This window comes from Urocitellus parryii, chromosome 10 (genome assembly GCF_045843805.1).
Source record: "Urocitellus parryii isolate mUroPar1 chromosome 10, mUroPar1.hap1, whole genome shotgun sequence".
NCBI classification, from domain to species: domain Eukaryota; kingdom Metazoa; phylum Chordata; class Mammalia; order Rodentia; family Sciuridae; genus Urocitellus; species Urocitellus parryii.
In genome coordinates, this window is record NC_135540.1 from 41,215,362 (window position 1) to 41,228,495 (window position 13,134).

The 13,134-nt window shown below is 36.2% G+C and overlaps 1 protein-coding gene across 3 annotated transcripts in view; it reads left to right on the plus strand.

Annotated features, from left to right (window-relative positions):
- Grid2 (glutamate ionotropic receptor delta type subunit 2) overlaps positions 1–13,134 on the plus strand; it is a 1,404,794-nt gene that overhangs the window by 1,058,969 nt on the left and 332,691 nt on the right. For all 3 annotated transcript variants that reach the window (XM_077803456.1, XM_077803455.1, XM_077803457.1), the window contains one exon: positions 10,444–10,756. In XM_077803456.1, the coding sequence (XP_077659582.1) occupies positions 10,444–10,756 (313 nt within the window). The remainder of the gene's footprint in view (positions 1–10,443; positions 10,757–13,134) is intronic.

A 13,134-nucleotide genomic window follows, 5' to 3' on the forward strand; every position in this document is an offset into this window, starting at 1 on the left:
ATTTGGCATTTGTTTTTTAGGGATTGGCTAGCTTCACTTAGCATAATCTGCTCTAATGCCATCCATTTCCCTGCAAATTCTATGATTTTGTCATTTTTTAATGCAGAGTAATACTCCATTATGTATAAATGCCACATTTTTTTTATCCATTCCTCTATTGAAGGGCATCTAGGTTGGTTCCATAGTCTTGCTGTTGTGAATTGTGCTGCTATGAACATCGATGTAGCAGTGTCCCTGTAGTATGCTATTTTAGGTCTCTAGGGAATAGACCAAGAAGGGGAATAGCTGGGTCAAATGGTGGTTCCATTCCCAGCATTCCAAGAAATCTCCATACTGCTTTCCAAATTGGATGCACCAATTTGCAGTCCCACCAGCAATGTACAAGTGTACCCTTTTCCCCACATCCTCGCCAGCACTTGTTGTTTGACTTCATAATGGCTGCCAATTTTATGGTATCTTAGGGTGGTTTTGATTTGCATTTCTCTGACTGCTAGAGATGGTAAGCATTTTTTCATGTACTTGTTGATTGATTGTATGTCCTCCTCTGAGAAGTGTCTGTTCAGGTCCTTGGCCCATTTGTTGATTGGGTTATTTGTTTTCTTATTGTTTAATTTTTTGAGTTCTTTGTATACTCTGGATATTAGGGCTCTATCTGAAGTGTGAGGAGTAAAAATTTGTTCCCAGCATGTAGGCTCCCTATTTACCTCTCTTATTGTTTCTTTTGCTGAGAAAAAAACTTTTTAGTTTGAGTAAGTCCCATTTGTTGATTCTAGTTATTAACTCTTGTGCTATGGGTGTCCTGTTGAGGAATTTGGAGCCCGACCCCAGAATATGTAGATAGGAGCCAACTTTTTCTTCTATCAGGCACAGAGTCGCTGATTTGATATCAAGCTCTTTGATCCATTTTGAGTTAACTTTTGTGCATGGCCAGAGAAAGGGATTCAGTTTCATTTTGTTGCATAAGGATTTCCAGTTTTCCCAGCACCATCTGTTGAAGATGCTATCCTTCCTCCATTGCGTGCTTTCAGCCACTTTATCAAATATAAGAAAGTTGTAATTTTGTGGATTGGTCTCTGTGTCCTCTATTCTGTACCATTGGTCCACCCGCCTCTTTTGGTACCAGTACCATGCTGTTTTTGTTACTATTGCTCTGTAGTATAGTTTGAAGTCTGGTATTGCTATATCGTCTGATTCACACTTCCTGCTTAGAGTTGCTTTTGCTATTCTGGGTCTTTTATTTTTCCATATGAATTTCATGATTGCTTTATCTATTTCTACAAGAAATGCCGTTGGGATTTTGATTGACATTTCATTAAACCTATAGAGAACTTTTGGTAATATCGCCATTTTGATGATGTTAGTTCTGCCTATCCATGAACAGGGTATATTTTTCCATCTTCTAAGATCTTCTTCTATTTCTCTCTTTAGGGTTCTGTAGTTTTCATTGTATAAGTCTTTCACCTCTTTTGTTAGGTTGATTCCCAAGTATTTTATTTTTTTTTAGAATATTGTAAATGGAGTGGTTGTCCTCATTTCCATTTCAGAGGATTTGTCGCTTATATACAGGAATGCCTTTGATTTATGCGTGTTGATTTTATATCCTGCCACTTTGCTGAATTCATTTATTAGCTCTAATAGTTTCTTTGTAGACCCTTTTGGGTCTGCTAAATATAGAATCATGTCATCTGCAAATAGTGATAATTTAAGTTCTTCTTTTCCTATTTTTATGCCTCTAATTTCTTTCATCTGTCTAATTGCTCTGGCCAGTGTTTTGAGAACTATGTTGAACAGAAGTGGTGATAGAGGGCATCCCTGTCTGGTTCCAGATTCTAGAGGGAATGCCTTCAATTTTTCTCCATTCAGAATGATGCCGACCTGAGGCTTAGCATAGATAGCTTTAACAATGTCGAGGTAAGTTCCTGTTATCCCTAGTTTTTCTAGAGCTTTGAACATAAAGGGATGCTGTACTTTGTCGAATGCTTTTTTTGCATCTATCGAGATGATCATATGATTCTTATCTTTAAGTCTATTGATGTGGTGAATAACATTTATTGATTTCCGTATATTGACCAGCCTTGCATCCTAGGGATGAATCCTACTTGATCATGGTGCACAATTTTTTTGATATGTTTTTGTATCCGATTCGCCAAAATTTTATTGAGGATTTTTGCATCTAGGTTCATTAGCGATATTGGTCTGTAGTTTTGTTTCTTTGAAGTGTCTTTGTCTGGTTTAGGAATCAGGGTGATGTTTGCCTTGTAGAATGAATTTGGAAGTTCTCCCTCTTTTTCTATTTCCTGGAATAGCTTGAAAAGTATTGGTATTAGTTCTTCTTTAAAGTTCTTGTAAAACTCTGCTGTATACCCATCCGGTCCTGGGCTTTTTTTAGTTGGTAGTCTTTTGATGGCTTCTTCTATTTCCTCAATTGATATTGGTCTTTTAGGTTGTCTATATCCTCCTGACTCAATCTGGGTAGTTAATATGACTTAAGAAATTTATTGATGCCTTCACTATCTTCTATTTTATTGGAGTATAAGGATTCAAAATAATTTCTAATTATCTTCTGTATTTCTGAAGGGTCTGTTGTGATATTGCCTTTTTCATCCCGTATGATAGTAATTTGAGTTCTCTCTCTTCTTCTCTTCGTTAGCATGGCTAAGGGCCTGTTGATCTTATTTATTTTTTCAAAGAACCAACTTTTAGTTTTGTCAATTGTTTCTTTTGTTTTGATTTCATTAATTTCAGCTCTGATTTTAATTATTTCCTGCCTTCTACTTCTTTTGCTGTTGTTTTGCTCTTCTTTTTCTAGGATTTTGAGATGAAGTGTGAGATCATTTATTTTTTGGTTTTTTTCTTTTTTTAAGGAATGAACTCCAAGCAATGAATTTTCCTCTTAGAACTGCTTTCAATGTGTCCCATAGATTCCGATATGTTGTGTCTGTGTTTTCATTTATCTCTAAGAATTTTTTAATTTCCTCCTTGATGTCTTCTATAACCCATTGATCATTCAGTAACCTATTGTTCATTCTCTAAGTGATGCACGTTTTTTCCTTCCTTCTTTTATTGTTGATTTCCAGTTTCATTCCATTATGATCAGACAAGATGCATGGTATTATCTCTACTCCTTTATAATGTCTAAGAGTTGCCCTGTGACATAATATATGATCTATTTTTGAGAAGGATCCATGTGCTGCTGAGAAAAAAGTATAATTGCTTGATGTTTGGTGGTATATTCTATATATGTCAATTAAGTCTAGGTTATTAATTGTATTATTGAGTTCTATAGTTTCTTTATTCAACTTTTGTTTGGAAGATCTGTCCAGTGGTGAGAGAGGTGTGTTGAAGTCTCCCATAATTATTGTATGGTGGTCTATTAGACTCTTGAACTTGAGAAGAGTTTGTTTGATGAACATAGCTGTACCATTGTTTGGGACATATATATTTATGATTGTTATGTCTTGTTGGTGTATGGTTCCCTTGAGCAGTATGTAGTGTCCCTCTTTATCCCTTTTGATTAACTTTGGCTTGAAATCTATTTTATTAGATATGAGTATGGACACTCCTGCTTGTTTCCGCAGTCCATATGAGTGGTATGATTTTTCCCAACCTTTTACCTTCAGTCTATGAATATCTTTTTGAAGAGATGGTTTTCTAGCTGCGAATTCTTTAAACTTTTGTTTATCGTGGAAGGTTTTAATTTCATCTTCTATCCTGAAGCTTAATTTCGCCGGATACACAATTCTTGGTTGGAACCCATTTTTTTTCAGTGTTTGAAATATGTTATTCCAGGATCTTCTAGCTTTCAGAGTCTGTGTTGAAAGATCAGCTGTTATCATGATTGGTTTACCCCTAAATGTAATCTGCTTCCTTTCTCTTGTAGCTTTTAAAATTCTCTCCTTATTCTGTATGTTGGGCATCTTCATTATAATGTGTCTAGGTGTGGATCTCTTATGATTTTGCACATTCGGCATCCTGTAGGCTTCGAGGATTTGGGATTCTGTCTCATTCTTCAAGTCTGGGAAGTTTTCTTGTATTATTTCGTTGAACAGATTGCTAATTCCTTTGGTTTGGACCTCTATACCTTCCTGTATCCCAATGACTTTTAAGTTTGGTCTCTTTATGTTATCCCAAATTTCTTGGATGTTCTGCTCATGGTTTCTTAACAGTCTCGCTGAGCTGTCTATGTTCTTTTCAAGTTGAAATACTTTGTCTTCATTGTCTGATGTTCTATTTTCTAAGTGTTCTACTCTGCTGGTAGTATTCTCATTTGAGTTTTTAAGTTGGTTTATTGCTTCCTGCATTTCTAGGATTTCTGTTTGTTTGTTTTTTGTAACCTCTATCTCCCTGTATAGTTGATCTTTTGCTTCTTGGATTTGTTTATGTAATTCATTGTGGAAGTGATCTTTCATTATCTGATTTTGCTGTAATGTCTTCCTTGAGACTCCAGATCATCTGAAGCATGTATATCCTGAATTCTTTATCTGACATTCCATCTTCTGCAGATATTACCTCTTCTAAAGTTGAGTTGACCTGCATTGCTTGTGGTCCTTTGTTTCCTTGTCTTTTCATACTACTCGCGTTTCTTTCTGCTTGGTGAAACTGTTGTGTTATTGAATTTTCCACCTATATATTTATATTGCTCTTGTATAGTTGCAAAGTCTCCCTTGCAGGCGTGGGCGGCAGCTGTCCTCCTCCTCCAATTGGGGTGATCTGTCTATCACGCTGGCGGGCCGCTGGGCCTGTTCTGCCGGTCAGTCGCAGGTCTGCCTACCTTGCAGGCATGGGCGGCAGCTCGCTCTCCTCCAATTGGGGTGATGTGTCTACCATGCCGGCAGGCCGCTGGGCCTGTTCTGCCAGTCGGTCGCAGGTCTGCCTCCTGGGTGGGATTCTGATTCAGTAGGTCTGGAGTGGATCCTGGGAATCTGCATTTCTAGTTTCCTGACTAGTGCTGAAATTACTTGCCCAATGAGAATCTCTGAACTAGAGATATTTATAAAGTGTTGCCTTGATAGCACCAATTCTTACAGAAAGCATCACAAGATGAATGGCAGAGGCAGCCTCCAGCAATCTTCAATGCCCTGGCTCATTTTCCCAATCTCTCTAATGGTATAGAGCTCTTACACAGAAAATGGTTTCTGCTTTCCATTGGGGGAGGAGATCTTTCAGGTTTTACAAAATAGAGACCCATTCTGTCTCCTTCAGGTGAATTGACTTTTATAAGGAGAAACAAAGAGTAAGGAGACTGAGAAAATGCTCTAATCAGAGTAGTTTTGAAAGTAAATTTACACAATGGACTATTACTCAGCCTTAAAGAATAATGAAATTATGGCATTAGCAGGCAAAAGGATGAAGCTAAAGAATATTGTGCTAAGCTAAATAAGCCAAACCCAAAAAACTAAAGGCTGGATATTTTCTCTGATAAGTGGATGCTGATCCATAATGGGAGATGGGAGTAGCGAACAATGGATCTGGAAATTTGGATCTGGCAGAGGAGAATGAGGGAAGCGGAAAGGGCAGGGAGGGTAGAAAGGATTGGGAATTAGATGGATATTATTACCCTATATGCATGTATGATTGAGTGACCAGTGTGACTCCATACCATGTACAGCCAGAGGAATGAAAAGTTGTGCTCAATTTGTATAAAATGTGTCAAAATGCATTCTGTCATGTATAACTAATTAAAACAAATTGAAACAAGGTCTCCACTGAGATTGTAAAAAAAAAATTAAACTTATTTATATTTTAGTTTTAGTGCTAGTTTCCAAATACCAGATTTTCCTATTCAATGGAAAATTTAAATAATTATTTTCATTAAATATTTGGCATACATAATGTATCAGGAAGAAGTGCCAGGAAGAAAATGGCACACTAAGAATTTGCTGGAGGGGGTTACTCTGTTTAAATATGTGTAGATGATATAAAGATCTTTTCCTTTTCCACAGAACAATGTAAATCCACTGAAAATCTTAAAAGTGCGGCAGGACAGGATCAGATTTGCTCCATAGAATGATAACTTTGTCTGTAGTAGAGACAATGAAGAGGAAGAAAGGTTGATTTCATGTAAACCCATGGGGAAATGGAACCCAGGAAATCAAGGATGAGAACTAGAGACAATAAAACAGAGAATGGATTTGGGGATTTTCAGAAGGTAAAATCAGTGAGAGATTAGGTAGGGTAATAAGGCTGGGGAAGATAGTGAGACCACAAAACTTAATGACTTATATAAGAAGATGCCATTCATTGAAGTAGAAGTCATTGAAAGAGGACTGATAAGATATCATATGTAAAATATGAGGTATGTTGGAGAGATTTAAGAGAAATGGAAAATATGTAGTTGAATAAGCACATATAGAGTCCAAAGCTTAGATGCAGATCTATAAATTAAAATTTATAAATAAGGTATTCAGAGGAGGACAATGGAAGTAACAAGTATGCATGGATTGCCTCAGCAGAGGATCTCAAGTGAGAAAAGGGTATAGGCCCAAGTCCAGAGGATACTAATGACTTTGAAAGAAGAATTGAAAAGGAGATTTATGTCAAGTCATAAATCTCCAGGGAAAAGCAATCATCAATGTCAAATACTATGGAAAGGCCTAATAAGATGAGCACTGAATTGCCTCCACTTAATTTGGCAATGCAAAGTTTCAAAAGCTCCGTTTCCATGAGTAAGACTGTCCAATAATATGGGTACGAAAGTGTTTTTTTGTTTCAGAGTGACTTGGATGTGTGAAATGGAGACAAATTTTCAGAGAAAACTGACTCTGAGAAAAAAAAAGAAGAAAAGAAACCATATTCACTGGGAGTCAGAAGTGATAGGGAATTGAGTGAAGGGCTTTTCTCCCCTTTGTTTTAATGAAAAAGAGTTAACTCTTTTGGAATATACAGCCGATAGGATGATGTTGAATACATGAAGAGGAATTTACATATTTGAAATAAAAGATCAGTTGATAAATCAGTTGATAAGTTTACTGATGAGGGTAGGCCTTAGATAGAAAAGAGGATAGTCCCTCTTTTGTAAAAAGGTGTTTGAAAAGAATAGGTTGGGTATGGAGCATAGGTGGAGAGGTAGAAATTAGTGTGAATTTTAATCTTAGATCTTCTGTGTTGCCTACCACATAGCAGTGTAGGTCATGTTCTGAAAGTTGGTGTGGGTGCTGAGAAGATTAAGGGTTTCTTTAGGGTGAAGATTTGAAAATCATTATAGAAAGTGGACAGGCATGTTGACCAAGTAGCTCAATAAATAAGACAGGTAAGAATGAGCCATCATCTCTGGTAACTACTGATTATATTCATAAATATATAGGGAGTTTTAGGACCATCCTTCTGAATCTGTACTCTTTTGACTTTGTGTGTGTGTGTGTATGTGCATGTGTGTGCTCTAGTACAGCATCTCTATTAGAGTAAGGATGATCACATTCATTTCAGTTAGAAATGTCTACTATATCATTGATTTTGAAAGTTATAGTGAGGCACCTCCTTAGGAAGGTATATGCAAACCTCGGAGACAGGAAAATGCGTGTTTATGTTGCGTGTGTATGTGCCCACGCGCGCATGTATGAAGTTCATTATGTGATTCTGATATACCCTCCACAGGGAGGGTGGCAATTTTTCCTTGAGAATATTGGAGCTGAATGTGACCTTGAATTTAGGATTTCTCTGTAGATAAATGGCAACTAACTTGTTACATTTATTAATAATTTTTTTAGTCAGCTTTTTCACTGCTATCACTAAAAGACCCAACCAGAACAATTGCAGAGGAGGAAAAGTTTATTTAAAGGCTCCTGGTTTCAGAGGTCTTAGTCCATAGACAGTGGGCTCCATTCCTTGGGGCTTGTGGTGAAGCTGAACAACATGGTGGAAGAGTGTGGGAGAGGGAAGTGACTCACATGATGGCCAGAAAGCAGAGAGAGAGAGACTCTTCTAGCAATATACAAAATATGTACCCCAAAGCCATGTCCCCCATGCTTACTTCCTCCAGCCACACCCTACCTACCTTCAGTTACCACTCAGTTAATCCCTGTCAGAGGATAAATTCACTGACTGGGTTAAGGCACTTAGAATCCAATCATTTCGCCTCTGAACCGTCTTACATTGTCTCACACATGAGCTTGGGGGGACACCTTACATCCAAACCGTAACAATAATTAAGTGTAAACAACATAAACTTTTCTTTTTTCCTCGGTAAATGAATAAATCTCTAGTTATTTTTCTTACATTATAGAAATTCACTTTATGATACCTAGAAATATTCATTATCCATTACTAAAATCAATGGAGGAAATGTTCCACGGTATAATCACTTAAATATAGAACAATTACTTATTAGCAAAATATTTACAAACATTTTACAAATATTCAATCCACATGTCAGTAAATTGCTCCTTAGGTAGAAGTTTTTGACTTTGGATTGAGTCATTAAATGCTTTGGGTCACTAGTGCACCAATTAGTAAATTACTGATCCGTAGTACTTTACCATCCTGAAAAAGTAAATGCACCTTCTGAGAGCCTAATTGAATCTTGGAGAGTTATTTATTTGCCATTAAGATCAAGATAAATGGTCAGTTCACAATAGTGTTGCTGAACAGTTACATTAATTTCACAAATAGATAAATTGAAGCTCAGAAGAGACAGGAGTGGAAAGCTAAATATCCAGGTACCATATTCATTCTGAAAAGACCCAATTTCCACTATGTAGCTATAAAAACATAAAATGTGAGTTTGGAAACAATATCAATTATTTTTCTACAAATCAAATTTTCATGTAGAATTAGTAAGCTTAATACCAATTTGTTTAGTAATTCTGAACTTGTAGTTCATATATAAATATGGCCTTACAGCAGTTAAGAAGTTCATTTTAAAAAAATACAAAATTTCAATCTCTCATAAGAAAAAAAATTTATCCTGAAACTTGTTACATTGACCTCCTCCAATATGGGTCTTTTGGAAAATGAATGATATCTTGCAATATGATAAAACAGTCATGAATACAATCTTCCAAGTAAGAAGACCACTTTAATTCACCTCTGTGTTTACTAACTGAGAATTGAACAGATAATTTAATTTCTTCCAATTTTTAGTATCTCAGCCTATAAAATGGAGAAAATACATAATTTATAGCTCATTGTAAGAATTCAGTGAAAAAACAACTATTTGAATACTTAACACTGAGCTTTGCACACACCACTCACTGTTTAATTTGAGCTATAATATTAAGAGCATTATTATTTCCAAGACCAGATGAATCTTAAGCTGGTTTATTATTACATTTGATATGTTACTTTTCTTTACATTTTTCTTGATCTTCAAAAGCTATAAAATAAATTTCTATTCTTTTTTTTTTAAATATTTTTTATTTATTATTTTTTTTTTAGTTATCGGTGGACACAACATCTTTGTTTGGTATGTGGTGCTGGGGATCGAACCCGGGCCGCACACATGCCAGGCGAGCGCTCTACCGCTTGAGCCACATCCCCAGCCCCAAAATAAATTTCTATTCTTTTTCATAAAACATAAGAAAGAAAAATAACTAGAAACTTCAACATGTAACTTACTAGTGTTTGTATTTGTCTGGAAGGGGGCTTCCCACAGCTTTAATCACAGCCACAGATTATTATTTCAAGATGCATCTTTTAGATATTTAAATATGTATTCTTATATCATAGAATGTAAATGTGAAGTCATTTATTCTGTGCTTTACTGAAATTCTGTGATGAGTTTTAAATAATTAAAATAGCATGTGCTATAGTTGTAAGTGCAATCACTGAGACTCTGAAGAGACACATACTGAGAAAAGGGGTTATAGCTCCAGGAAAAATTATCTGCCTTCTTAATCATTAATTGTCATTGAAATGCTTTTGAAGCTTATACAACAGAATTCTGGTTGAGACTCTGGCATCTGACACTATATAACAATGCAGTAAAAGTTCTAACAAACTCTATTATATAAGAGCCCAATAATATAAATTTTTATTCAGAGATATTTAAACCAAAGGTAAAATGTCACATTGAAGCTTTTAAATAACCTACCTAGTAATTCACAAGTTAACAACATAGTTAATATTTTAGAAGCATTTTCTTGGAATACTTGTGTATGTTTTTCTTTCTACTGTGTCAATGATAGCTTTGATAAAATGATTCAAGGAAAAGAAGGCAATTTTCTTCATATATTACCTGTGTCTGAGGTATTTGCTGATTTCACATGCACTGATAATATGAACAAGGTAATTTATTTGCATCTGGTGGGGTAGGATTTGTGGTGAGAAATGCAAAATTCACACGTAGCTCTTCCATGAGAAATCTCTGTACGTTTTCAGTTTATATAAAAAAGTCTCAAGGTGTTGCCTGAGGCATCTATTTTTTTTTTTCCTGAAGGCAAGCTGAAGTGCTACAAATCAAGTTGTTTTCACACTACTAATATATTCCCTTTTCTTTCAATTTCTCAGAGAGCTGACATAGGGATTTCTGCTTTAACCATCACCCCGGACCGTGAGAATGTGGTGGACTTCACAACACGGTACATGGACTACTCCGTGGGGGTTCTACTCCGAAGGGCTGAAAAGACTGTGGATATGTTTGCCTGTCTGGCTCCGTTTGATCTCTCTCTGTGGGCCTGCATTGCTGGAACAGTCCTTCTGGTGGGTCTACTGGTCTACCTCTTGAACTGGCTTAATCCTCCACGGTTACAAATGGGATCAATGGCATCTACTACACTCTACAACTCCATGTGGTTTGTGTATGGATCCTTTGTACAGCAAGGTAAGAAGAAAAACTACCTTTTGTTATTTAAAAAAAAAAAGGAGCATGTTGTTTCAAAATGCAGTGTAGTTAGGATGATTCTGTATCTGACATCAATAAGAGTTCTAAAGGGTCCTCAAAGCAATGCTCAGAAAAGAACATTTATTATTCTCCCCTAGTGGATCTCAAACCCAGCAGGTTTCCAGCAATAATGGCTCATTGTCTTTTGGTATAAGCTCAGTTTTATCAACAAGGCAAAAGTGAATGTCAGAGTTAAGATTCATAAGATACCTCAAGATCAGAATTTCTTCCCCAAACTGATTTTCTGAGGAAATAGCCTTACTGCAACGAAACTACTTATCACTAGAGAAAGTAGTGATGTCTGAGAGATGTTAGGACTTCTTCTTTGTTCAGTGATGTTATTTCAGGAACTGAAAATATTCATTAGCAGTGAAAAGACTTGGGCTAATTTTAGAGTCTGATAAGAAGTAGTATATTTTAACTCTCACTTTCATATACAATCTTTACTAATGATTTAACCTATGAATTCATTATATTCTAAAGAACGTCTGTGCTTCGTTATTTAATATCCTCTCTGCTCTCTTCTTTAAACCCAGCTGATTAATTCCTTGATTCTCAAAATGGAATATTTATTTCATTCTTTATTTGAGACTACTGTCCTCATAGAGAATGAAATAATAAGGGAATTGGTAGTCTCTTGCAAGATCAACTTTGTATTGAATAGGAGAGTTATGTGTGTCAACATAGACCTGTGACAATTTCACCTTAATATTTATAGCTCTTAATAACACCTTACTTTCGATTCCCACTTGATGTTAGATCTTTCATTGAGCTTCATTCTGTCTATTCTCATTTAATTAATAAAAGGCTAGTCTTGGCTAGAGATGTGGCTCAAGGGTAGAGCATTTGCCTAGCACGTAAAGAGCCCTGTATTCAAGCTCCAGCAATGCCAAAACAAACAATGATGTGTATAGCTCCTTCCTCTCCACTGTCTCACTTCTAACCTGGCCTGTAAGCCTTTGGAAGCATTCCCCCCTCCCCCTTCTCTCTCTCACTTTCGTATAAGGGCTCCCAATGTTATCTGTAGCTATATATTTGTCACAGAACTTTTAATTCATTCATTAGTAGAGGAAAGGGGATACAAATAGTTGGGATAGAATTTTAGACCAAGACGTGAAAGAGACATGGGGATAAAATTATGTTGAGGGGAGTTTGTAAAGTTGAAGGCAAAGATATATTTGTTATTAGGAGTTCAAACTGATCTTTGGGCAAGTGATCAGTTAGTTAAAGGTATACAGGAAAAGGATGCTCAGATTTTTACTGCAGAAATATTCTGGTTATAATGTGGAGAATAGATTGTGGGGGAAAGCACTGTGGAATGTGAGAAAAATTAGAAAACTATTATAGTAACCCTTTAAAGAGTTAATGTGGCATGGTGGCATTGGAATTCAAGAGAAGGGTACTGATTAAATGGAACCAACAGAATTGAATAACTATATCGTGATACGGGAATTGGTAGTGAAGGAGGAAAAGGAGATTAAGTTTTATCCTATGTTTCTGAGTTAGAAACTCAGAAATGTTGATCTTCTTTACTGAGATGAAGAAAACAAAAAAAAATAGATATTAAAGAACAGATGATACATTAATTTTGGTGCAAACCAGAGGGTATTTCTAGAGCTTGGTTAGTGGTTTGATATATTTGTCAGATATATAAAAGAGATATCAAGGCTAAATATATATGTAATACTAGCATATAGGAACTAATTGAAGCCATGAAAGTGAATAAGATCACTTGGACAGATTTCAGTACTCCTTATTAAGGACCACTGGCCCAGAAAAGGCATAGAACAAAGCCCTAAGGAAAGGAATGGGTGGAGGAGCCCTCAGTGGTGACTGATAGGAGTTCCTGGAAGGAGGCAAGGAAAGATCAGAACCCAGTAGTGCACTTACCAGAGAAAGGCAATACTTAAAGATAGAAAATTTGTTAATAGTATCAAAGGACTAAGTAAGATTAGAGCTTGAAAGGTGTTCATTTGATTTAGCAGTAAACGTGTTATTGAAGCCAAGGTTTTGTCTTTGCTCCATGATGTCTGAGGCATCCACTAGGTGAAAGGCTGAAATCATCTGGAGCCTGTGTGCTGCACTTGCATGTTGGGTGGTTTATGCTGTGAAATGTGGGCTTCATTTCTCTACTTGTGAGTCTGTTCATGTGATTTCTCTTCCTGGGATAGTTTGGCCACACTCACTCTATGGCAGTTGATTTCTCCAGAGGATGTTGAGAAATATAAGCATTGACTAGAAATAGAAGTCAGATATAATTAACCTGTTCTCATTTCATTTCTTCACTTTCCAATTTGTTTGAGCATACTTTCAACAAT